We start from the raw sequence: 24,213 nt of genomic DNA, 5'->3' as shown, positions 1-24,213 counted from the left end.
CCACTTTCAAAGGACTTTGAACTTGTGAATGAAACCTGAGGATGTGGAATATCTAGCGGTAAGGGCTTGGGTTGGCTCAGGCCTAGGGCTGTCAGTTGCCACCAGGATCGAAGGGTCGGACCCAGTGTTACCAGAGTCCGGTTGCAGATTCTCCCGGAAGCCAGACGCCTGGGTCCTGCCTCCCCCTAGGCCCTAGGGGTCTGGCTCGCAGCTGCTGCCTGGCTGGCCTCTGGGCTTCCCCTCTCTCTCCTCACTCTCCAATCCCCCCCTAGACTGCAAGCTCATTATGGGCAGGGACCATGTCCACTAATTGTATTGGACTTCCCCAAATACTTAGTGCAGTGCTCTGCATACAGTAAGCAGTTAATAAATACCATTGACTGGTGGATCGATTAGTTGGCATGCAGGATGCCACAGTAGCCACCACCAGTTCCTGGGTGGAACTCCAGAGGCCACATGGAGGGTGGTGAGTGAACAATGGTGAGGGTCCTCTCTTCCAGCTACAGGGGCCCTCGGGGGGAGTGGCTGCAAGGACCTTCCGCCTCTGCCTTGACCCCCTGGGCCTACCATGACAGAACGGACCGGTCCTGGGGAGAGATTAGGGTAAGCCCAGCCAGCTACAGAGTCTCCTATTGGAGAACAAGCTGGAAGCAGAGAACACCAGGTTCCCCCATTGCACAAGGAACCAGGAGAATGGGAAGGAGGTCTCATCGAAACTGGAGAACCGAGAGAACTTCCATAAATGTGCTGAGCCGGGGCCTATCAGAGAATGGCCACTGCAGGTGCCCAGGGAGTTTGTGGAAAAGGAAATGAGCGCAGCCCAGCCTGCTCCGGAGAAAGCCCCCTCACCTGCTCTACCCTGGGCTGTGAGGTGGCTGGCTCACCACTGACACATTCACTGGCTTCACACAGGAACGTGCTGGTGAGAATGTTTACAGGCCATGGAAAAAGTTGACCAGCTTGAAGATTTCTTTGCATTTATCACCTATGTCCGTCTGTCCTTCTTGTGAGCAGCTCTTTCGAGGGGCCCTACCTGTTGGCTCCCTGTTCAGGGGGGGCCGCAGGCTCAGAGGGCGAAAGTAGAGTGACGCCTTCGAAACTCCCAGGCACTGCTGGGTGGGGCCCGTTCCAGAGAATTCTTCGCTGGGGGCTCTCTTCATAATTTTTGCAACTGATGCATTTGCAGGTAGAAGAACACATAATTTTAGCCTGGCAAGACAAAACCCCTGAGTTAACTGAAACTGTTGGTTTTTTGCTTCAAAGACAGGAAAATTTAAGCACTCAGTCAGGTTGCACTCAATCCTACCTCAGCTCACTGATCTCGTACTACTGCTCAGCCCACACACTCCGCTTCTCTGGCGCCAGCTTACTCACTACGGCCCGATCTCGTCTATCTCACCGCTGACCCCTTTACCGCATTCTCCCCCGAGCCAGGAACTCCCTCTCCCTCCATATACTCTCTCTTCCCCTTAAAAGCATTACTAAGGTCACATTTCCTCCAAGAGGGCCTTCCCCGATTAAGTCCTCTTTTCCCCGGCTCACTCTCCCTTCTGCAACATCTTTGCATTTGGATCAGAGACCTTAGGATGTTTGATATTCTCCCCACCCCCAACCCCACAGCACTTATTTTCATATCTTTACATTATATATTGTAAAAATTACTTATTTGTTCACATTAATAATGTTCTGACTATTTTGACACCTGTCTACATGTCTTGTTTTGTTGTCTGTCTCCCCCCTATAGACTGTGAGCCCGTTACTGGGTAGGGACCGTCTCCGTATGTTGCTGACTTGTACTTACCAAGCGCTTAGTACAGTGCTCTGCACACAGTAAGCGCTCAATAAATACGATTGAATGAATTAATGTCTGTCTCCCCTTTATACTGTAAGCTTCTTATGGGCAAGGGAGCGTGTCTACTAATTCTGCTGTACTTTCTCAAGCGCTGAATACAGTGCTCTGCACATAGTAAGCGCTCCATAAATACCACTGATTGACTGATCAGTGGAAAGAGGAACGGGTGAGAGGAGAGAAGTCTTATCAAGCTGAGATCCAGGAGACAGTAATGGGAGTTTCGCGACCCCACCCCACCACCCCGTTTCTGCACCTCTCTCCCTGGCAACCGGCAACTTCACACTGGGCAATGTGACTGGCTACAAGTTGTTCAAATGTTTGGGAACTTTAGGCAGGAAGTGTCACAGGCCCGGCCAAAAGCTTTGGTCCAGGAAGCTTTAAGTAGAAATGGTTATGAGTCCTGAAAAGGGCAAGGAGAGTGGCCATTTACTTATCTTCCTTTTCCAACACAGGAAGCTTCTAGATGACAGGCCCTTCCAGAGCACCGAGGTGAGGAGAGCCTCGACCAATCAGTCACGTTTACTGAGCACATGCTATGCGCAGAGCACTGGCCTGACCGAACAATCGACTGACTGAGCGACCGACCGCCTGAGAGAATTCGACAGAACCAGTAGACGGGTTTCCTGCTCTCGAGACCCTTCCACTCTGTTGTTCTTCTTTGGGGTGCCTGGCTGCGACACTTCGGCTACTTCCCGAACCATCCGACAGTCACCGCCTGACACCACCTTCTCCTTGGGCAACTTGAGGCAGCTGCCCAGTCGACAGCCCCCGAGGGCCTGTACACACATCCCAGTTGCTGGCCACCGCTCCTCCAGGCCCGTGGAAACAGGGCTGTCCACCTGGGACACCTGCCCTGTTGGACAGTGATTCTGCCCCTAAGTGCCTGAGTGGAGGTCGGGGCGGGGCATGGAAGGGCAGGAAGGAATTATAATACTAACTGTGGAACTTGTTAAGTGCTTACTATGTGCCTGGCACTGTATTAAGCACTGGGGGGGGGGGGGGGGGGGATATAAGCAAATCAGGTTGGACACAGTCCCTGTCCCACCTAGTAATTAATAGTAATAATCATGGTATTTGTTAAGCACTTAACTATGTGCCAGACACTGCACTAAGCACTAAGGTCTACAGAAGCAAATTAGGTTGGATACAGTTCCTGTCCCATGTAGGGCTCACAGTCTCAATTCCCATTTTACAGCTGAGGTAAACTGAGGTACAGAGAGGTGAAGTGACTTGCCCAGGGTCACACAGCAGACAGGTGGTGGAGCTAGAATTAGAACTCATGACCTACTGACTCTCAGGCCTGTGCTCTATCCACTAGGCCATGCTGTTTATGATAATAATAATAATAATAATAATAATGGCATTTATTAAGCTCTTACTATGTGCAAAGCACTGTTCTAAGTGCTGGGGAGGTTACAAGGTGATCAGGTTGTCCCACAGGGGGCTCACAGTCTTCATCCCCATTTTACAGATGAGGTAACTGAGGCACAGAGAAGTTAAGTGACTTGCCCGAAGTCACACAGCTGACAGTTGGTGGAGCCGGGATTTGGACCCCTGACCTCTGACTCCAAAGCCTGTGCTCCTTCTTCTGGGCCATGCTGCTTCTCCGTATAATAATGACAATAATGGCATTTATGAAGCACTTACTATATGCCAGAAATTGTACTAAGTGCTGAGGAGATACAAGCTAATCAGGTTGGACACAGTCCCTGTCCCATGTGGGGCTCACAGTCTTAATTCCTTAAATACAGTCTTAAATATGACTGAATGAATCCCCATTGAACAGATGAGGAAACTGAAACTCAGAGAAGTTAAATTACTTCGCCAAGGTCACTCAGCAGACAAGTGGGCAGGGCGGGGATTAGAACTCAGGTCCTTCGGTCTCCCAGTCCCCATGCTTGTCTGCTCCTAAAAGTCACTCTTGGAGACCTCAGACAGCCCAGGGGCGGCCTCCCTCCCCCGGGGGGGTGGGGGTGGGGGCAGTGTGATGGTTCTGCTGCCTGCTCCCCCTTTTAGACTGTGAGCTCACTGTTGGGTAGGGACTGTCTCTATATGTTGCCAACTTGTACTTCCCGAGGGCTTAGTACAGTGCTCTGCACACAGTAAGTGCTCAATAAATACGATTGATTGATTGATTGATTGCTCCAGGTCTATGTGGCGAGGCTGGTGCTAAAGACTCTTCACAGAGCTATATGGTTCTACAGGTCGGGCTGGGTTTCTTGGGCACCAAGGGCAACTGGGGTCAGGACAATCAATCAATCAATCAATCAATTGTATTTATTGAGTGCTTACTGTGTGCAGAGCACTGTACTAAGCGCTCGGGAAGTATAAGTTGGCAACATATAGAGACGGTCCCTACCCAACAGTGGGCTCACAGTCTAGAAGATAGCAAGGTAGGTGCAAGGTAGCATGCACCCGGGAGACCCTTGGCGACATCTTTCCCACTGACCTCGAAGCATTCGCAGTAATTCTTCAGGCAGCCCGACCGCTTGCAGTTACACCCTTTGTTATGTCGAGGTTTAACCTCTCCCAATTTCCCTTTCCCAATCTTGGGCTGGAAAGCTTCTGGATTGCGATTGAGACAGGCCTAAAAGAGAAGGGGAACATTCTAATGGGAGGGAAATCCGGGTTTCTGGGCCTGCGGAATGGACGCAGGCGGGGTCGACTGCGAGCCCCGCTTGGTCGGGTGGGGTTTTCCTTCCCCGCCGGCCCTCCGCTTGCCTTGGGCCTTAGTTCCTCGTGCACAATCCCCTCCCTCCCTGGTACCTCCGTGAGCTTCTTTAGATCCGGGCAGGCGGAGTAGAGCCGGAAGAACTGGAAATGGGGCGGAAGCGGATGGGAGGGGGCGGGAGGGGGGAAGGGGGTGATGGGGGGCAGGTGGTGAACGAATCAATCCCAGGGACCTCCTGATGGCTGTAGGAGAGTGGATGACTCGCGGGGCCCATTCGATGCTCTGAGGGAGGAAGACAGTAAGTGTGCCTGGGCTGGGTCTGCACTCCTGCGATGGCTGTTGTCGGGCCCTAGCAAGAGCCCTGGGCTGGGGGACCGTGGGCCCCATCCAGCTTTGTCCGTTTTCATGAGAATGGAAATCTGCATTGCCGAAAACCCACTCGAAGGCAGTCGGCTTTTCTGGCCAAAAAGATGATCCGGTTGGAGAGGGTGAGTCTGTACTTTTCCAGAACAGCACACTGGACCCCTGCACCCAGGCTCTTCACCTGACTTCTGCCTGCTGAGCTCTCAGCCTCATCTCTGTCCTGATCTCGGTAGCCCGACCAGTCAGCTCAGACTCTCCCTCCAGGATGGGTCTTGAAGGCACGGCACTCTCCCGATCCTCGTCTGAGTTCTCCGGCGGCGGCTCGGTTTCCTCCACAGTCTCGGTTCCCTCTTTCTCTACTCACCCTCGGCCCGTGGGTGTGTCTCGAGACCCCCGGCTCTCCTTGTGTGCCGGCTCCCTTGGGGAGCTCATTAACTCCCATTGTTTGACCTAATCCTCTGGCCTGTTATCTGCTGGGCAGCCCTCCTGCCATTCCGTCTTCATGCCATCTGCATCAGAAGGACCTGCCAGGATTTACAACTGAAAGGGTTCAGAACCTAGTTCCACTTGTTTCCTCTGGCACCTTCTCTTCAGCCAAACGTTCCCTTCTCTGTTCAGGGCATCATCGCCCCTTCTGGCCCACAATCCCTCTGGCTCCTCTCTCTCGGTCTCCAAGCCCTGCCAGGTCTTCCTCCTGGAGAGCTCCCAGCTCAGCTCCTTCCTCTCCGTCCTCACTACTGCGGCAGGCTGCCACTGCCTCCTGGCTGAACTATTTCCACAGTTTTCTTACCAGTCAGCATACCTCTGACCTCTCCCATTTTTTGTCTTCCTTACAGATTCCCACCTAGGTCATCTCCTTGAAACACTGATTGGAACATAGCATCCCCCTCCAGCAAAAATCTCTGATGGCTCCCTGTTGCCTCTATCCCAAGTCAGTCAGTCAGAATTGAGCACATTGTGATGAGTTGTCCATGCCTCCTCTGTCATCGGTAAAATCAACATGGGTTTTGGAGTGTGAGATCTGGAAGGTCTGGTTTCTTGCCAAGACATCCTAAATATATTTTCCCTTCTCCCATTGGTCCTTGACACAGATGGTTACATTTTGCTTCTCTCTTTTACGTGTGGACAGTCTTCTCTCTTCAAACGCTACACTCGGCTCTCGTTCGGGGCTGGGTTAAGTCCAAGACCCCAACTTAGGCAAGTCGGACTTAATAAGACCTGCCTGCCAACAGGAAGCTGGGCTGCTTGATGGCTGATAAACTCTGGTAAACAGGCCTACTGTCCCCTATCCCTGGCCGGGCAGACTTTGTGTCTGTGGGCATCGTGAAAATGAAAGTGACAACAAAGACCCGACTATCATCGATGCTCACAACGGACATTTGGTAGCGTACTCCACATTGACTGCCCACTCCCACAACTGGACCCAAGGGAAATTGTGCTCAAGATCTACCCAAAGGGGCCCTGGCCTTGCTCTCACTGCCAAAGCCGGGCCACGGGGGTCTTGAAGAAAAAGAAAATCTCTAGGACTGTGTCCAACCTGATTGTCTTGTATCCACGCCAGCACTTAGTACAGTGCCTGACACATAGTAAGCGCTTAACAAATACCATAAAAGGAAAAAGGAAAAGGACCAAAATCACCCTTTGTTGTTAGAACTTTTTAAAGAACCAAGAAATTTAAATCTTTACCTTAATGGCTTTATACCGTTCGGTTTCGTGACTCTGATTGTTATAACAGTTGTTACAGTTGCAGTTGTTGCAAAAGTCGCCATTGGCAAAACAATCACAGTACCTGCAAACAACAGAGAAAACATTCACTGAAGGCTTTTTAGGTGCCAGGCACTGGGGTCAACACGACATTAGCTCCTGGTCTGCACAGGACTCCAAGTCTAAGAGGGAGGGAGAGCAGGCGTCTTATTCCCATTTTACAGATGGGGAAACTGAGGCCCAGCAAGATGAAGGGACTTGCCCAAGGACGTACAGCAGGCCAGAGGCAGAACTGGGCCTGGGCCTGGGCCTCCTGAATCCCAGGGCTAGGGTCTTTCTGCTAGGTCCCACAACCTCACTCTAGTCTCAAAAGGCAAAGACCTTACCTTTGAGAGCTCAAGAGGTAAAAGAGAAGTAATTTATCCAATACTGTGTGTCCCAGCAGAAAACCTGGCCCCTGCTTTCTGGTAGCTGTAGTGTGCTTTAAAAAAAGAAAGAATGCATGTGTCGGGGGTGGCATTTGTATATTAAAAATTCATGGTGTGAGGGGTCCGAGGGTACCACCTACAGCATTATGGGCTGGTTAGGTGACACAGATGGAGCCTGCTCTCCTGCAGTCTGAGACTCTGGCCCGGTAGCGGTGACTACTCTAATGGGTTTAGCCCGATCAGGCAGTTTCAGCTGTTACACAGGAGCTGAGGAGCATAAAGGGGTAAAAGAAAGTAGGAAGGAAGGAGGGGGAGAAGAAAGAAGCAGAGGAGGGAAGAGGAGGAGGATGAAGACAAGGACAAGGACAAGGAGGAGCAGTCATAAACTACCTCCCAGGAACATAGGTCAATCAATCAATCCATCGTATTTATTGAGAGCATACTGTGTGCAGAGCACTGTACTAAGCGCTTGGGAAGTACAAGTTGGCAACATATAGAGACGGTCCCTACCCAACAGTGGGCTCACAGTCTAGATGGTCCAATAGGACATTGGACATAGATCCAATGTAGGAAAATATTTTCCTCAGGCGGCTAGCTACTGTCATGGATTTAGCAATAGGAATTGGAATGTCTGGGGACTCTAGTCCTGAGGTTTTCTGCAGCTTCACGGATCCCTACCCTAGCCGACACTGGAATAATGATGATAATAGTGGTATTTGTTAAGCCCTGTACTAGGCGCTGGGGTAGATACAAAATAACCAGGACCCACATGGGGCTCTCAGTCTAATTAGGAAGGAGCCCAGACAGTGAATCCCCATTTTGTAGATGAGGGAACTGAGGTCCAGGGAAGTTGGGACATGCCCAAGGTCACATAGCAGACAAGTGGTGGAGCCAGGATTAGAACTCAGGTCCTCTGACTCCAAGGCCTGAGCTCTTTCCACTGGGCCATGCCTCTTCTAATTGGGAGATTATAACTGGGAGATGGCTGTTCTGGAGAAGCCCACTTTGTAATCATGCCCACACCCCGGCCCTGAATCAGTGAGAAGGGCCAGCAAAGCAGGTGCTTGCCCGGGGCTGAGGGGTTGTAGGATCTCAGTTTCCGGGCCCTGCCAGGACCCTCCGTGTGAGGGACAAGGTCCTCTGGCTTGCCCCTCTGTGCCCCAGTGGAAGGGTGGCTGTTACCTGGGTGAAGCCGACATTTGGCAGCCCCAGACAGTAGCAGAGAGGAAAGAGTCCAAGAGAGGACCTAGGGGCCACTCTGGTCTTTCAGCCCCCTTCTGCCACCTGCTTCCAGGCCAGAGATTGGCCAGGGCTTGACTCTGGAACCAAGATGGTTTTCAGGTCCAGGTCAAGTAGCTCGTGGCTTAAGGAGAGGCAGATCTTCTGGCAGATGGTAGTTCCACTTTCTCAAGCCCACCTGACCCTTACCCTCTCCCGCCTCCCCCTAACTAGGGATCACTAAATGTGAGCGCCAGCCTGGCCCTAGCATGACAGCAGCAGTTGTGCCAGTGGAGGGATGAACCGGACTATCACAGTGGATGGTGAAGAAAAGCCCCCTCCCCCGAAGCCCCAACGCGGAAGAGGTGATTAAAATGGGCCTTCCTCACAAACCCAGTGAGCCAGGCAGGAAGGCCCTAGCCAGAAACAGCCCTGCTCTGGCTGGCTGCAGAGAGGGCTGCATTCAGTCTAGCCACAGAATAACACTGGCCCAGCCACTTGGTAGGGGGCATGCAGGAGGGCCAGCACAGTTGGCAGGGAGACTAGAGGCCAGGCCGAGGACCTGGGGCTGGGGCCGGGGCCGCCTCCGGGCCACCGCTGCTAAGTGCGGCACCTCTCCGCTTCAAGGCACATAAGGGGGAACCTCCGATCTGTCCTGGGGTGCTACCTTGGGGCGTGGCTGGGGGAGGGCTAACAGACCCCTGAGCGCTAGGTTAACTCCTGTTTAGGGACTTGTGCACCATCGTTTCTGGGTCGAGGCTGTAGAGCCAAGGTGGAGAGGAATCTCGGGAGTGGACCCAGCCTGTGCCATCTGAGAAGGCGATTGCATAAGGGGTATATTATGAGGAGAGGGATAGAGAGTGCAGAAAGAGTGGGATGGAGACTCAAGCGCTTAGTACAGTGCTCTGCACACAGTAAGTGCTCAATAAATACGATTGAATGAATGAATGAGACAGAGAAACAGAGAGAATAAAGTAAACCACAGGAGCTCCCCATTACCTGAGTTCTCTGAGGAAGTCTAGACACACCAGAGGGTCATTTGAGTCATCACTCCCTGATCCCTCAAGACTTGTATGTGTAAAGCCTGAAGGGCTGCCTTCTTGGAGCCAAGAGGATCTACTCGGAGGGAGGCTCGGTCCCACCCTCCTCAGTCTTAGAGAAGCCAGCCCCCCTCCCACCAACTTCTGGAGGCAGAGTCCTACCAGAAAGCACCATCCTCCAAAGAAGGGAGAGAGGCGAGCATCGACGTGTCTGACGTGCCTATGCCCTCGGAGAACTCGGGCTGTGGGAAGTGACCCAGAGGCAACCCTCCTCCACCCCCGCCAGATTCTGGAGCCATCCCCCAAATTTGGCAGGGTTGTGGTGACCGAAGTAATTCATACCCAGGCCTCGCATTCGGGCAGTAACTTGGTATCTTAGGCTTAGGAAGGCCAAAGGAGATGCTGACAATATGGTCTTCCTGAAAATCTTTGTTGGAAACCATCCTGGGGGCCTGTGTGGTGCCTGCCCGGTGTGTAACAGAGCAGGTGGAGACTTCCTGGGGAGAAAGCGGAAGTGTCTGGCTGGGGAGGAAGCCTCCAGCTGATGAGCTGCTCTGTCCGGGTCCGCTGGAATGACCCAAATGGCCTATCCAATGAAAGCAGGGTCTCTCTCAGGGATGAATCGCTTTGTGATGCAAATTCTTTGCTAAGATCCAGCAGGGTAGGGCCTGGAGGAAAGCTCCCGAGGGACTTAAGGCAAGGAAAGTCCCAGGTGGGGTGACCTGCCCATTTACAAATGACAACTGGAGACTGTCACTTTGGGGAGGATAATAATAATAATAATAATGGCATTTATTAAGCGCTTACTATGTGCAAAGCACTGTTCTAAGCGCTGGGGAGGTTACAAGGTGATCAGGTTGTCCCACGTGGGGCTCACAGTCTTAATCCCCATTTTACAGATGAGGTAACTGAGGCCCAGAGAAGTTAAGTGACTCGCCCAAAGTCACACAGCTGGCAATTGGCAGAGCCGGAATTTGAACCCATGACCTCTGACTCCAAAGCCCATGCTCTTCCCACTGAGCCACGCTGCTTCTCAGGATGCCTGGATGGGTGACCAGTGGACCCCTATCTTGGAAAATCCAGAATAAGAAGGGTGGGGGGATGTGGGGAGACAGTCACTGCCTGGAGCTCCATTCTGCCTCAAGTGTTCGTAATGGCCACCGGGTCAGGAATTGGAGATGGCAGCTGTGCACGAGCTCAAATGGAAGTTTGGTCAGCTTATGAAAAATACAGTTTGCATCCAGGCACGGTGAAGGTGTGTGGGGAGTGGGGGGACAGCCGAGGGATCCTGCTAGGAAGGTTGGGTTGGAATCGGCCCTCAAGGAACCGGTTGACCTTGTGGGAGCTCATCCAGAGACCCGCCGCTGATGGGCACGGGAAAGGCCAAGGTGGCCCCGCACACCCTCGGGGGAGCCCACTGCAACCCCATCTGCCCAGCAGAGAAAAGCGGTTTGGGGTCACCGGGGCCGGGCACTGGAACAAGACTATGATTCCAAGGCTGGCCTTTCCCAGAGTTGGTGAACCTGGAGGTCCATCTCATGGATGTTCCCCAAATCCCAGATACCAGGTTGGAAGGCCTGACCTGGACTATTCTAGCCTCTCAGGAGCTGGCAGCTGGCAGCGATGCCCACACAACCCGATCCTGGAGGAAGAATGTTTCCTGGGGCATTCATTTCCTCTTAATGGGAGAGTGCAAAGGGAGGGAAAGAGGAAGAAGGATGTGAAGGGACATCCCCACCCAATCACATGTGCACACGCACACACATACACACTCACAGACACACACATGGGACTTTCAAGCCTGCCACTAGGGAAGACAGTTGCTGGGGCTCTGATATCCACAGGCCCGATCTCCAGAGTCTTTACCGCAGCTGTTGCCTAAAACTCCATCATCATCTGTTGGAGTGAACCAGTGGGGCAAAGAGTGTGCCCCCCTCCCTCCCAAGATGGCCTCAAAATCACATGCCATAACTCTGCCTCTCTTTTGCGCAGGAGAACACCTCCTCCCCCTTTATTGACTCCCATGCCCCCTGCCCACACCAATTATTCCAGACTTTTAATTTCCTCCTCAAACCTCCCGTGTCCCCACCCACTCCTCTCTCACCCCTGACAAAACTGGCCAATTACTTTGTTGTTAAAACTGAAACCATCAGGAGCGGACTCACCACTTCTCCAAGAGGCCTCTTCTGACTAAGCCCTCATTTCCCCCGCTCCCTCTCCTTTCTGCATCACTCTGACACTTGGATCTGTCCCCTTTATTCACCCGACCCACCGCCCCATAGCACTTGCATCCATGTTCTTCATCAATTTTAATGTCTGTCTCCCCCTCCATTCATGCAATCGTATTTATTGAGCACTTACTATCTGCAAAGCACTGTACTACGCACATGGGAGGGTATAACAACACACAAACACATTCTTGCCCACAATGATCTATTGCCCACAATGGTCTAGAGTCTAGACTGTTAGCTATCTTTGGGCAGGGAATATGTTAACCAACTGTTATACTGTACTCTCCCAAGTGCTTACTACTGAGCTCTGCACACAGTAAGTGATCAATAAATACTATTGATTCATTGACTCCCCAAACTGAAACCATCATGTGTGAGCTTACCCCTCAACTCTGCTACTTCCTCCTACTACACCAACCACCCTCTCATCCTTCCCACCCATCTCTCAAAAGGAGATCTCTTCCCCACTTATGCCTCCAACCCCATCCAAGCAGAACAGTGCTTGCACATATCAAGTGCTTAACAAATACCATTATTATTATTACTATTATCATCCCTTCACACCTTATAGAACCATCTCCACTTGTTTTTTCCCTCCCTGTCCTCCTCCTTTACCTGGAAACTTTGTGAGGACCTTTTGTCTTCTGTCTTCACACATATGCCTATGTGTCTCCTATCCAAGAAATATCTCCTCTTGACCCCAATGCACCATCCAGCTATTCCTCCATCTCCCTCCTATCGTTTTGCTCAAAATTCCTTGACTGGGTTATTCCTTCCGGCTGCTTCCTACCTCTTCTCCTCCAGCATCTTTACTGACCCTCTACAATTCAGTTTCCCACTCCCACCACTACAATGCAACTGCTTCCTCCAAGGTCACCAATGACACTTTCTTGTCAAAGATAATGGAATCTATTCCTAATTCTCCTTGCCCTCTCGGCAGCTTTTGATGCTGCGGACTGCTCCCTTCTCCTGGAAAAACTCTTTAACCTCAGTTCCTCTTGACACAGTCCCCGCCCAGTTCTCCTTCTACCTCTCTGAGCGCTCCTTCTCATTCTCTTTCACCAGTCCTCCCTCAGCCTCCCACACACAAATTGTAGGCTTAGTTCTGGGTCCCTTCATTTCTCAATCGACACCAACTCCTTTGGGGTGCTTATCCATTTTCCCGGCTTCAACTACCACCTCTACACAGATGACTCCCAAATCCATACTCTCCAGCCCTGACCTCTCTCCTTCTCTGCAGTTTCGCATTTCCTCCTGCTTCCAAGAACTCTCTACACAGACATCCCACTGGCATCTCAAGCTCAGTATGTCTTATAATGAACTCATCTTCCCTCCCAAATCCTCCCCTGCCTCCAGTCTCTCCTCTCTCCAGCCCAAACTTCACTCTACTGCCCAGATCTGAATGTTTTCTGAAACGCTGATTTATGCACATCTTTTCACTCCTCAAAAACCTCCAATGATGGCTCTTCTCATCGACCAGAAACCCCAGATGGTTCCCCCAGCTACTACCACTGCAGCACTTCCACCTCACCTAACCACTAGGTTACCGCCACCCCGTCACTCCCAGGAGCACTTATTTACCAATCTCTGTTCCTTTTCCCTACTTTTATTCTATTTTAACTAGCTCCTTGAAGGCGGGAATCATGCCTGTTGACCTTATTATACCCTGCTAAGTGCTCGGTACAGTGCTCTGAACAGAATAAGAGTTCAATAAATATGATTGGCCTGGGATCTGTTTGGCCTTGCCACCAAGATCCACCCAACCCGAAAGTAGTTTGGGTACTATTTTTGGCTTTGGTTTAAAAAGAATGCCCAGCAGAAAATGACCACAAACTCCGTTCCAGTTTACTGCTCTCAAAATGGATAGTCCACGGAAAATTTCCATCGACTTTAATCTTAACATTTACCAAAAAGGGAAAAAATGCAAATCAGGTTTTGCCTGTGTGGCATGAGGAATAGGCTATTTTTCTATTTTTAGGTTTGAACGTCAAATTAGGAGGAAAACAGGTGTTCCTCAGCCTTGGCCTCCTATGTCTCATCCTCGTAAACAGCTCCTATTTTTATTTCTACTCCTCCCCAACTTCAGCACTGGATCTCGCCCATTGGTTCCGACTCCGCAGCACTGCGTGGATGTTGAACAACAAAAGATTCGGAAGCAAAGATGAAAGGGCCACCACAACTCTCTCCTGCTCCCGCACGCTCAAGCCTTTCTGCCGACAAACCTCTCACTGACTTCAGGGGAGCCCTGGGATGGGAAAAGCCCAAGTGGGGGTCGGGGAGAAGCAGGCAGGGAGGGGAGGGGCAACCCTCGGGCCCTTAGGATGGAGGCTGCGGCCTTTGTCCCGAGGAGGCTAGGCAGAGGGCTTGGTGGCAGGGACCCTCCCCTCAGTTCTTCATGGCAGGGGCGGAGGAATAGGGCAGCTGGCGGGCAGGCACGGCCTGAGGGGGAAGCTGGGACCTGCGAGGCTGTTGGTCAGTCAGCAATCCAACCCCTTACTGAACCGGGCCCCTATGCCCTCCCAGAGTCCAGCATTGAGTCTCCGGGGATCAGGAGGTGGGGTCGGGAAAGCACATGGGGTCCAAGAGGTGATCTGCCTGACAATATGGACCATCTCCGGTGGGTGTCTAAGTCATAAATCATTCTCTGAAAATGTGGCACTTCTTGCCAATCGGGAGTTTTGTTTCTTCTTTGCTCAACTTTAAGGACTTCCACACAACACTATTTCATGTCTAAATATGAAAGATTTTGGGATTACTTACAATTTCAGACACTGGGATTTGGTACAGTTACATGGCTTTTTAGACTTTGTGTCCCATGAACTAACAGTTACTCTATAAGGATTCAAAAAGAAAATGTATTCACATGGTTAGTCTTTTTAAAAAATAAAATGACCTAAGCTTATGGAGTTCTCCCAGTAAATAATTCAATTTCCAGCTCCAAGGGATCAGGGTTATTTACAGGCATCCGAATAGGTCCCCAAAATACATGGGAACGATTTAAATCTGCAGGCCTCACAAATGCACTGGTCTGTTCTCTGTCAAGGAAAAATCAAAAATGATTTCCTGCAATGCAGAGGCCCTGTTGGCTGCAGGCCAAAGGACCATCTGTTTGACTCCCTGGACATGCGGGTCCAAAGGTGGAGCTGCATTCATTTTCTCATTTACCTTGTAGGATCTATATTTCCTCCTGTTAATGTCTGTCTCCCCTTCTAGACTGTAAACTCATTATGGGTTGGGAACTTGCCTGCTAATTCTGCTGTATTGTACTCTCCCAATCACTTAGTGCAGTGCTTTGCACATCGTAAGCTCTCCGTAATTATAACCGATTGATGGACTGATTGATGAGAGAGTCGTCTGGTGTGTGATTAGAGATCCAGATGGGGAGGCAGAGAAGAATGGTGCTAGACACCAGACAGATTAAAACAGAGTAGAAAATAAGCCCAAGGCACACACCGAGAAGGCACACACTGGCCAAGGAGGGCAACAGTGGACAGCTACATTTCTGTTAAGGGTCCCAAGTCAAGAGTGTTCAAGTCGGACAGATGAGGAATTGGTAGTGACTGACAGATGTATCAGAAGGGGAAGGGGTGTCCCCCACCCCAATCCGGGTCATACTGTCTGGCATAAGGACCCCTGATTCTGATCTGGGCCCGAAGACCCATTCTATGACTCAGGGTTTCAGCTCACTGCTGGACCCTGGTGCCAAGTGTAGGCCTTCTCCTAAGAGCTGGTGGCCTCTTAACTTGGAGAAGCAGTATGGCAGTCAGAAGGTCATGGGTTCTAATGTCACATCCGCCACTTGTCTGCTGTGTAACCCTGGGCAAGTCACTTCGTTTCTCTGTGCCTCAGTTACCTCATCTGTAAAACGGGGATTGAGACCGTGAGCCCCACGTGGGACAACTGACTGTGTCCAACACCATTTGCTGATATCCACCCCGGTGTTTAGTACAATGCCTGGCACACAGCAACTGCTTAACAAATACCATTATTCTTTTTTTTAACTGAATCAATTCTCACGGAGAGGACTCTGAGGCCCCAGGGCAGCGGCTGCCCCAATGAACACACCCCACTGACTTCCCTGCCTCCCTCCTGAGTAGCCCAATGGGGTGGAAATGTTGCCTGTTTCAGTACAGCACCTCGACACGGGGCAGCTGAGAATTGTCCCATGTGCTACCTAGGTGATGACCACTCCAGCTTCTCTGGGGGGATGAGTGGAGCCAAGACTGGACAGCCAGTCAGTTGAGGATGAAACCGCAGGTCAGGAATGGGAATTCCCCCACATTTTCATGGGTGATTTGGACACGTCTTGGTTTAGGAGTCAACTTTTGGGGTCCAGTGGTTCGCCCACTCTATATTAAAGTCATACCCTGGACCTCTGAAAATTCAATCTGGAGGTGATAAAGACAGCTGCTGCCGCTGACACACCGGGAACTTAAAGGACTCCAAATCCCTTTGTAGAATTATTTCTGATGTGGGGGTCACTAAGGACACTACTTAAGCTCTTGCCGTGTTGATTGGGGTTATAGCCACAGCTAAGTCTATACGCATTCCTGGCATCCAAACCCTCACCCTTGAGGGGCCAGAGGAACATCTAGCAGTCCTTCACATTTGAAGATGATGCTACCCTAGGAGACCCTGTCCAAGTGGCAATGTGACTGAAAGGACTGATGCCCATCTGACAAGTCCCTTCAAGTTGAGCACAGCTAGAGATTATCCTTCCGCTGCTCTCTTCTGCATTGCTCTCTTCTGCATTGCTCTATTCTGCATTGCTGTCCTCTGCACCACTCTCCTCTATACTGCTCTCCTCTGCACCACTCTCTTCTGCACCATTTTCTTCTGCACCACTCTCCTCTGCACCGCTCTCCTCTGCACCGCTCTCTTATGCACTGCTTGCCTCTGTACTGCTCTCCTTTGCCCTGCTCTTCGTGGCGCCTGGTGCTGTTCTCAGTTCTGCCTCTTTCTACTGCTATCTTCCTGAGTGTCTGTTCTACAAACGGGCCCTCTTTCCTAAACTGCCAAATGCCATGCTAGTCTACAGGCTGCTGCAGACTCCCGGTGGTTTCCCGCGGTGTCACTACAACCTCTTGATTGCTTTTCTTGTTACCTTGTTGCATTCAAAGCTCTGAGTGGCGATGAGTTGCCTTGCTCTGTCTGACGGATTGGCTGTGTAACTGGGAAACCTGTTTATGAGTCTGGCTTGAGACTCGATAAGCATACCAGGAAAAAGTTATCACAAGAATATTACATACCTAGAAACCTGGTTGGCCTGGGGAAGGCAGGACATTGCAACTAGCCCTGCACAACTCTTGGTTTGATTACTGGGAGCCCATGGGCAACTAAGTTCTCCAAGGACATTCTGGGTTTCTGCTTTCTACACCAGTCCATTTCCCCCTCAGTGAGCTACAAGCCCCAATGGGACCCCCTGGCCCCCGGGAGGTTTGACTTCCAGATTCCACAGCCAGTTGTCAAAATCAAGGCCTGGAAGATGACTGAGGCTTGAAGCCTCAGTGGGCTTGGTGGACCCCTGCGACACGAGGTTGAATGAAGCCCCTCAAAATGCAGACTGGCTCTCTGGGTGGATCCACTGATGACTGGGACCCGGGCCACACACTCGGCAACTCTGGCAAAATCAACATTTTGTGGTTCTGGTTGGAGGCCCAGATGTGGGTGGGGAACAGTGCTCTCTCTACTTACGTGATTACTAGGCAGAGCTGAATGTGGCAGACGGGGATCAGTGTGGGGAGTGGGCCTACTGGAGTGGCAGGTACTTCAGCTCTGGAAGCTCTTTCCCTGGCTGAGGCCACGAAATGTTGGATTGCCCAAGGCTGCCAATTCCCTGCTTCGGTCAAGGATCGCATAAGTTTAGAGAAAGGTCATGCCGCCAAAAATGGGGGCCACTTCCAGATGGCGACTTGGGCAACCACATGCTTTACCCACACTGAAATCCGGCTCCGGCTGGAGCGGTGAGCAGAGGAAGTGCAGTGCTGATGCTGACTACTCCACAAGAAATCTCTCCTCCTTAGAACCAATTCAGCTTGACCCAAATGCTGTTTTCCACCTAACTCTCTGGCTGCTCTTTGGTTGGGTCCTCTTCCACCTCTCACCTTGTGAGTGTCCCTCCAGGTTCTCTTTGAACTCCCTTCTCTTCTCATTCTACACTCAAATCTTTCAGAGAGCTTATCCACTCACATGGCTTGCAGCCCAACTGCAACTCCGTCTCTTCTTGCCTCCAGAACATCTCCTCCTGCATGTTTTACCAGCACATCAAGCTCAAAATGCCAAAAAACTGAAGGCTTCCTCTTCCCTAATGCTATCCTCCACATAACTTTCCCATCACAGTGGATACCACTCTCTTCCCTGTCTCTCACGCCCTCAACCTTGGTATTTTCCTTATTTTTACTGCTAGACTGTAAACTCCTTTGTTTGACTGCAAGGTCCTTGGCGGTGGGGATCGAGTTTCTATTTTCCTCTCCCAAGTGCTTAGTACAGTGTTCTGCACACATTAAAAGCTCTATAAAGAACACTGACTGACTGATCCTCGATCTCTCTCTCTTTCTCTCTCATGCTTTCTTTCTCGACCCTTATAATCAGTACGTTGTTAAAACCTGCCAATTTTTCCTCCATAACATATCCTAGATCCGTCCCTTCCTCTCCTTCTACATGGCCATCATGCTGGTCCAGGGACTTGTCATGTCCCAGCTGGGCTACTGTATCTGCCTTCTCACTGGCCTCCAGGCTTCCGGTCTCTCCCTTCCAGGCTGAACGTCACTCTGCTGCTGAGATCACCTTTCTAAACCATCACTCTTCAGACACTTCGCAATCATCTTGTCTCCTCAAATACCATCAAAAGTTAACCATTGCTCTCTGCATCGAACACAAACTCCTGACTAATGGCTTTAAGGCCCTCCATCAACTCACTTCCCCTATTTATTTACTCTTCTCCCACTGCACCCCAGCCCAGTCTCCTGTCCTCCCGAGCTCATTTTCTCTCCTGCCTCAAACCCTAGGGTCACACACTTCCTCCAGCCTGGGACTCCCTCCCCCTGCAAATGCACCAGACCTCAGCAATTCCAATGTTTAAAGTCCTCCTGAAATCCCACCTCCTCCAGGAAGCTTTCTCCAACTAACCACTCTTCACTTCAGCTTACATCCTGCCAAGTCTCATCTCAAACTCTTAACCTCCTGTTGTGCTTTGGTACCTATCAGTTTACATACTCTTCTCGGCAAGCACTTTTCCCCCTATCTGTACATTATTATGTGTCAGACATTATACTGTAAGCTCCTTATAAGCAAGGACAACGTCTCCTAGATCTATAGCCCTCTCTCCCAAGAGTTTGGCACAGTGCTCTCCATGAGGAAGGAGCTCAGTACATACTATTGATTGATTGAAAAATCCTGAAGAAAGGTACGATTTATTGACTGAGTATTGACTAATAATTTGGGAATTTCCCTGTCTTCTGGTTATTCTTGCTCAACCCACCCCCTCCCTCATCATTTCCGGGCTGACCTGTGGCTCCCATTAGGCAGTCTCAGGCTCTGGCCCCTCTGCCTATGCATCCCTCCTTCTTTCCTCCTCCCTCTAGGTCCCACCTCTTTTCAAGTAACGGCCTCTAATGCTCCCAACTTGAACATGGGATGAAGACTGCTTTCTCTGAGTTTCAAAGACAAACTCTCCGGGACCCTCCCAGATCCTGGGCTGGTGAGTGGAAGAAAAATACCACAGAAGCAGCACAATTCACACAACACCGTCGTGACCAGATAGAGGACCTGGAGGATTTCAAACTATTGCAGTTCTATCACGAGAAGACAACAGTCCAATATACAGTAAGTTTTCTGATTTTCCATAACGGTCTTCCTCCTCCAATCCTAACCCCCACCTCACCCACCCCTAGTTATTTTCCTAGTGAATTTTAGAAGTCAATGTCTGGGACAGACTTTGAGCCACCAATTAGCAGGTCCCCATTTTCACACAGGACAACAGAGGCATCATTTTTCTGAAGGTATTCTTGTCCCAGACTAGGGAGGGGCTATCTTTAGGCCAGGAAGGTTCTAGAACTCAGGTAGGCTGGGCCCATGCAGGCCTAAAGAACTGAGGTGATTTGGCTGTATTGACTCCTGGAATCACAACAGCTGCAGAAGCAGCATGGCTTGGTGGATAGAGCACGGGCCTGGGGGTCAGAAGGACTTGGGTTCTAATCCTGGATCTGCCACATTTCTGCTGTGTGACCTTGGTCAAGTCATTTAACTTCTCTGGACCTCACTTACCTCATTTTTAAAATGGGGATTAAAAGTGTGATTCCCATGTGAGACAGAGATGGTGTCTAATCCCAGATTTTAGAACAGTGCTTGGCACATAGCGATTAACAAGTACCATAATGATTATTATTATTGTTATTGTTATGTGTGTCATGATTGTGAATGTTCCTGGGCAATGGAGACCTATGACACGATTCTGAGCATTCCTCGGATGAGTCACATGGCCCAATATCACTGGAAATAACTTCCTAATGCTGATCCCCAAAGCAGTTGTCACCCCAGACGGTGAGGTGACGGCCCAAGATGCCCGATACTGGGAACCGATGTGATCAGTTCAGTTTCAATAAGAAAGACCCAAGTTAAGCCACAACTTGAACCACCACAAGGAAATCCAAAACAAATTGAATTTCTGGATTTTCACCACTTAGAAACTCCCTAAGAACCTGACTCGAGCGTTGGCCAATAGAGAACACTGGCGTGCGTCAAACTATAAAGTCGAGGTTTTCTAGGGCTGGGTTGGGTGGTGATACAACCAATGCTCTTCCACTGAGCTGGAAGCAGAGCCAGGATCTATCTGATGATATAGACCCTCTGGAAAATGAAAACGGCCCCAGGCGTGCCAACAACGATGAGGAAATTCCGCCCGAGGGGATAGCAACACCTGAGTGGACTTCTCGCCCTTCCAGCAGTTGTTTTCCATGCTCTTTCCATGGGTGAAGCCTTATGTGGTGGACAGATGGTGACACTTTAGGTGGCGTCACCCCACCATCTGAGAGATTGGCAATGTATGCAGAGTCCTGGACACTGGGAGAGGTTTCAGAGATGAGGGACTACTGAGAGGCCTGCCGACTGAATGTTTTCAAGAGTTCTCCCCTTGGTATACAGAGAATTAAGCCAAGAATGAATTTCAAGAACACTAGGAACATTCTTATTGACGAAATGACAAAAATTCCATTATCGTGGACTGTGGAATCTCCTTTTCAACTCTGCTGAGATTCTGGTGAGATCTGATTGGAACAGGCTCTACTGCGCTCTCGTCGGTTGTAAACAGTTGAACTCCCAACTTCATTTTAGGCCTTGCTCTGGGGACAACGACGTGATTTTCCCCAAGACACAGATGGCAGAAAAGCTGAAAGGCACTTCTGCCATCACATCGGCTCCAGCCAAAGCTCTGGACGTGGCCAAAAGGATAGACTCTAACAGAGACTTGAAGAGTTCTGGGCTTGATGCTCAGAAAAGTAGGCTGAGACTACTTTTGAGAATACTCATGGAGTCTCACAGCCAACGATCTCAGTCTTCTACCCACATCTCACGCGATTCGATCTCCAGCATTGACAGAGTGGAAACAAGTGGTGTGGTGAATCGATCTGAACCCATCTCTTTCATGGCACGAAGGCCCAATGCTTGCCTTCGACAGATCTAGGGTTTTGAACATCCAAAGGCAGACCGAAGAATACCAAGTGTACGATGATCCTTACTGTCCACCAGAGCCAAAAGGTGCCATAAAGTTTGGCCCTTTTGCCTGTCTGCCAACAAAGGATTCATTGCTAGTTTAAGTGGTGATGATACTTCTTAAATGCCTACTGAATGCAGTGCAGTCCATTAAGTGCTCGAGCAGTAACTTGAAGAGCCCTGAAGTTATTTAAAAAGCACCTGCTAAAACACTCAACTTTTCTGACCCTCCCAGCACCAGAGTCAGGACTGATGACAGCGACCCTCAGGAGCCTGAAGAACAGTGCTGTTTGACCTCTTTAAGACCCTGTTGTGTATGCAGGAGGAGAAAAACTGGAGGGGGGAGGGAAGAGGGGAGCTATGCTGATTGGCACAAATGCATTAGGAACTAGCCTCAAACAGGATGGGCCAGCACATGGAGACTGTGCTGGCTCAGCATTGAGCTTGGGTCCACAGTGACAAGCATAGGCAATCCACGGTATTAGTGCTGCAGAGTGGTGCTGTTGGCACCTTGTGTATACAGCTATCCACCAGATAGCTTCCTTTCTCTCTCTCTCTTCCTCTCTCTCTCTCTCTCTCCTCTCCCCCTCCCCCCACCCCCGGCTCTCCTCACATATCCCTCTCTTTCTCATTCTTCAGTCTCTCTTTTTACCCTCTTTCTTCCATGGCACACTTCCTGGGCCATATTGTGGTGCCGATGCTCTGCTTTTGCCTCACTGGTGGCACTCAGCTTGAAAGCAGTCGTAGGCATTGACCACCATGGAATGGTAACAGTGCCCCATTTGGCTTTTGGACTGTTTTCCTCCATGAGACCTTTGAGCATTTCCAGCGGTGAAACGGAAGCATCCCCGAGTCCTGGAGTGCACCCCATCTTCTGCTTTCAGAGCTGTTTGAATCGCTCCACTGGACATGTTGCAGCAGGAGGGGAAGAGGGGTAATGCAGATCAGGGAGGACAGAAGCAGTCCTCTGGGGCCATACTGAGACACCACGCGAATCGAGGTGGCTTCACTCCTGATTGGCACAAATCCAATCAGAGACTGGCCAACAGAGATCAAGTGCCTTGGTTGAACCTCAAAGGAGGCGAGAAAGAAGAGCTGTGGGTAGTCACGAGCACTGCAAACAGTGGTCACTGTTAATCCCCAGGAGAAATACTACAAGTCTGCTTGGGGTGGAGAGAGAGAAAGCTTGGTCTTTTCAGCCTGGTTGTGGATAGAAATGTAGCCCGCAATGACATCTTCTGAAGGTCTGAGAGGGAAGGGTCGGCTCAGTCTCACGGCTCTGGCCCCACACGAACTGCAGGTCTGTGCTCCTGCCAGGCTGGGATGAAGGAGTCGCTCCAGGCGCAAGAGGGAAAGATGGGCAGACAGAGAGCGATGGGGTCCTTCCTTGGGGTTTCCTGTCCCCTGCCCGACAGGTGGTGGGAGGCCGGGGAAGGGCTGGGGTCCCAGGACTCCGACCCCAGTCCCTGCCTTGCTATCTTGTGCTCACCCCCAGGGCCACATCTCCAGTTCTTTTTACTCCTTGGATAAGCTGGTCCGGCCTGAGGCATGTCGGCCAAAAGGAATGTGTGTGATGTCATGGGATAACAGGTTAAAAAGTTTTGTTTTAACTTTCACCCCTACTGTGTCAGATGTTTGCTTTTAACAACATTAAAACCAATGGCAAATGATGGTTTGAACATTTCTTACCCGGCTACAGTTACTGTTGTTGGCCCTTGAAGATTTGGTTCTGAAAGAAATGTGGCTTCATCAGTTACGGGTGATGAGGATCCCTGATCGAGCTGTTCAAAACAGAAACAGGCATTCAGAGAACAATTCATTCACTCATTCATTCATTCAATCATATTTATTGAGTGCTTACTGTGTGCAGAGCACTGTACTAAGCGCTTGGAAAGTACAATACAGCAATAAAGAGAGACAACCCCTGCCCACAATGGGCTCACAGTCTAGAACAGGGGAGACAGACATCAATACAAGTAAACAGGCATCAATATAAACTATAGATATAAACATATATACATAAGGGCTGTGGGGTGGGGAGAGGGGGAAGAGTAAAGTGAGCGAATTGTGGTGACGTGGAAGGGAGGGGGAGCTGAGGAAAAGCTGGGCTTAATCTGGGAAGGAACAGGGGTGATGGAGCATCCCACCGGCAAGGATAAAAGAGCTCTGGCCCTGAGATTTTAGGATGAAGAACCCGAGTGGAGGAACTGATTCTTGTGCAGACACTCTTTGGTCCCTGCCGGAAAAGTTCTCACTGGGGCATGGAAGGCAATAAGTGATTCGAGCCCTTATCTTATCCCGCCTTGACTGCCACATCAGCCTCCTTGCTGACTTCCCTCCCTCCTGGCTCTCCCCATTCCAGTCCGTACTTCATTCTGCTGTCCGGATCTTTTCTCTACAAAAAAGTTCAGTCCAGTTCTCTCTACAGTCCAGCCCAGCCTCTACAAAAAAGTTCAGTTGAGCCTAGAGGATAAACATGGGCCTGAGAGTCAGATGGACCTGGGTTCTAACTCTCCAAAAAAGTTCAGTCCATGTTTCCCCACTCCTCAAGAATCTCTAGTAGTTGCCCTTCCACCTCTGCATTAAACAGAAACTCCTTACCAATGGCTTTAAAGGACTCGATCATCTTTGCGAACCCAGGTCCTTCTGACTCCTCAGCCCACGCTCTATCCATTAGGCCATGCCGCTTCTTGACGTGCCACCCTGTCTCCTCCTATCTTAACTCACTGCTCTCCTACTACAACCCAGCCCAGACACTGTGATTCTCTCTTGCCAACCTACTTGCTGTACCTCGACCTCATCTATCTCACCACTGACCTCTTGCCAACATCTTGCCTCCAGCCTGCAATATCCTCCCTCTTCAGATCCAGCAGACAATCATTCTCCCCACCTTCAACACCTTATTAAAAGCACATCTTCTCCAAGAGGACTTCCCTAACTAAGCCATCATTTCTTCTTCTCCCACTCCCTTCTGCATTGTCTTTGCACTTGGATTTGC

At 50.5% G+C, this 24,213-nt stretch overlaps 1 protein-coding gene across 1 annotated transcript in view; it reads right to left on the bottom strand.

The window, feature by feature from the left end:
- The window catches only part of TESMIN (testis expressed metallothionein like protein), a 36,852-nt gene that overhangs the window by 1,955 nt on the left and 10,684 nt on the right, over nt 1-24,213 (bottom strand). Inside the window, exons 5-9 of the mRNA XM_038764960.1 lie at nt 22,905-22,996; nt 14,268-14,339; nt 6,573-6,675; nt 4,302-4,439; nt 1,034-1,209 (exon numbers count right to left, since the gene is read on the bottom strand). Of these exons, the coding sequence (XP_038620888.1) occupies nt 1,034-1,209; nt 4,302-4,439; nt 6,573-6,675; nt 14,268-14,339; nt 22,905-22,996 (581 nt within the window). The remainder of the gene's footprint in view (nt 1-1,033; nt 1,210-4,301; nt 4,440-6,572; nt 6,676-14,267; nt 14,340-22,904; nt 22,997-24,213) is intronic.

This window comes from Tachyglossus aculeatus, chromosome 22 (genome assembly GCF_015852505.1).
Source record: "Tachyglossus aculeatus isolate mTacAcu1 chromosome 22, mTacAcu1.pri, whole genome shotgun sequence".
In the NCBI taxonomy this organism is placed as follows: Eukaryota; Metazoa; Chordata; class Mammalia; order Monotremata; family Tachyglossidae; genus Tachyglossus; species Tachyglossus aculeatus.
Note: the sequence above shows the minus strand (reverse complement) of the source record. Positions and strands in the feature narration are given on the sequence as shown.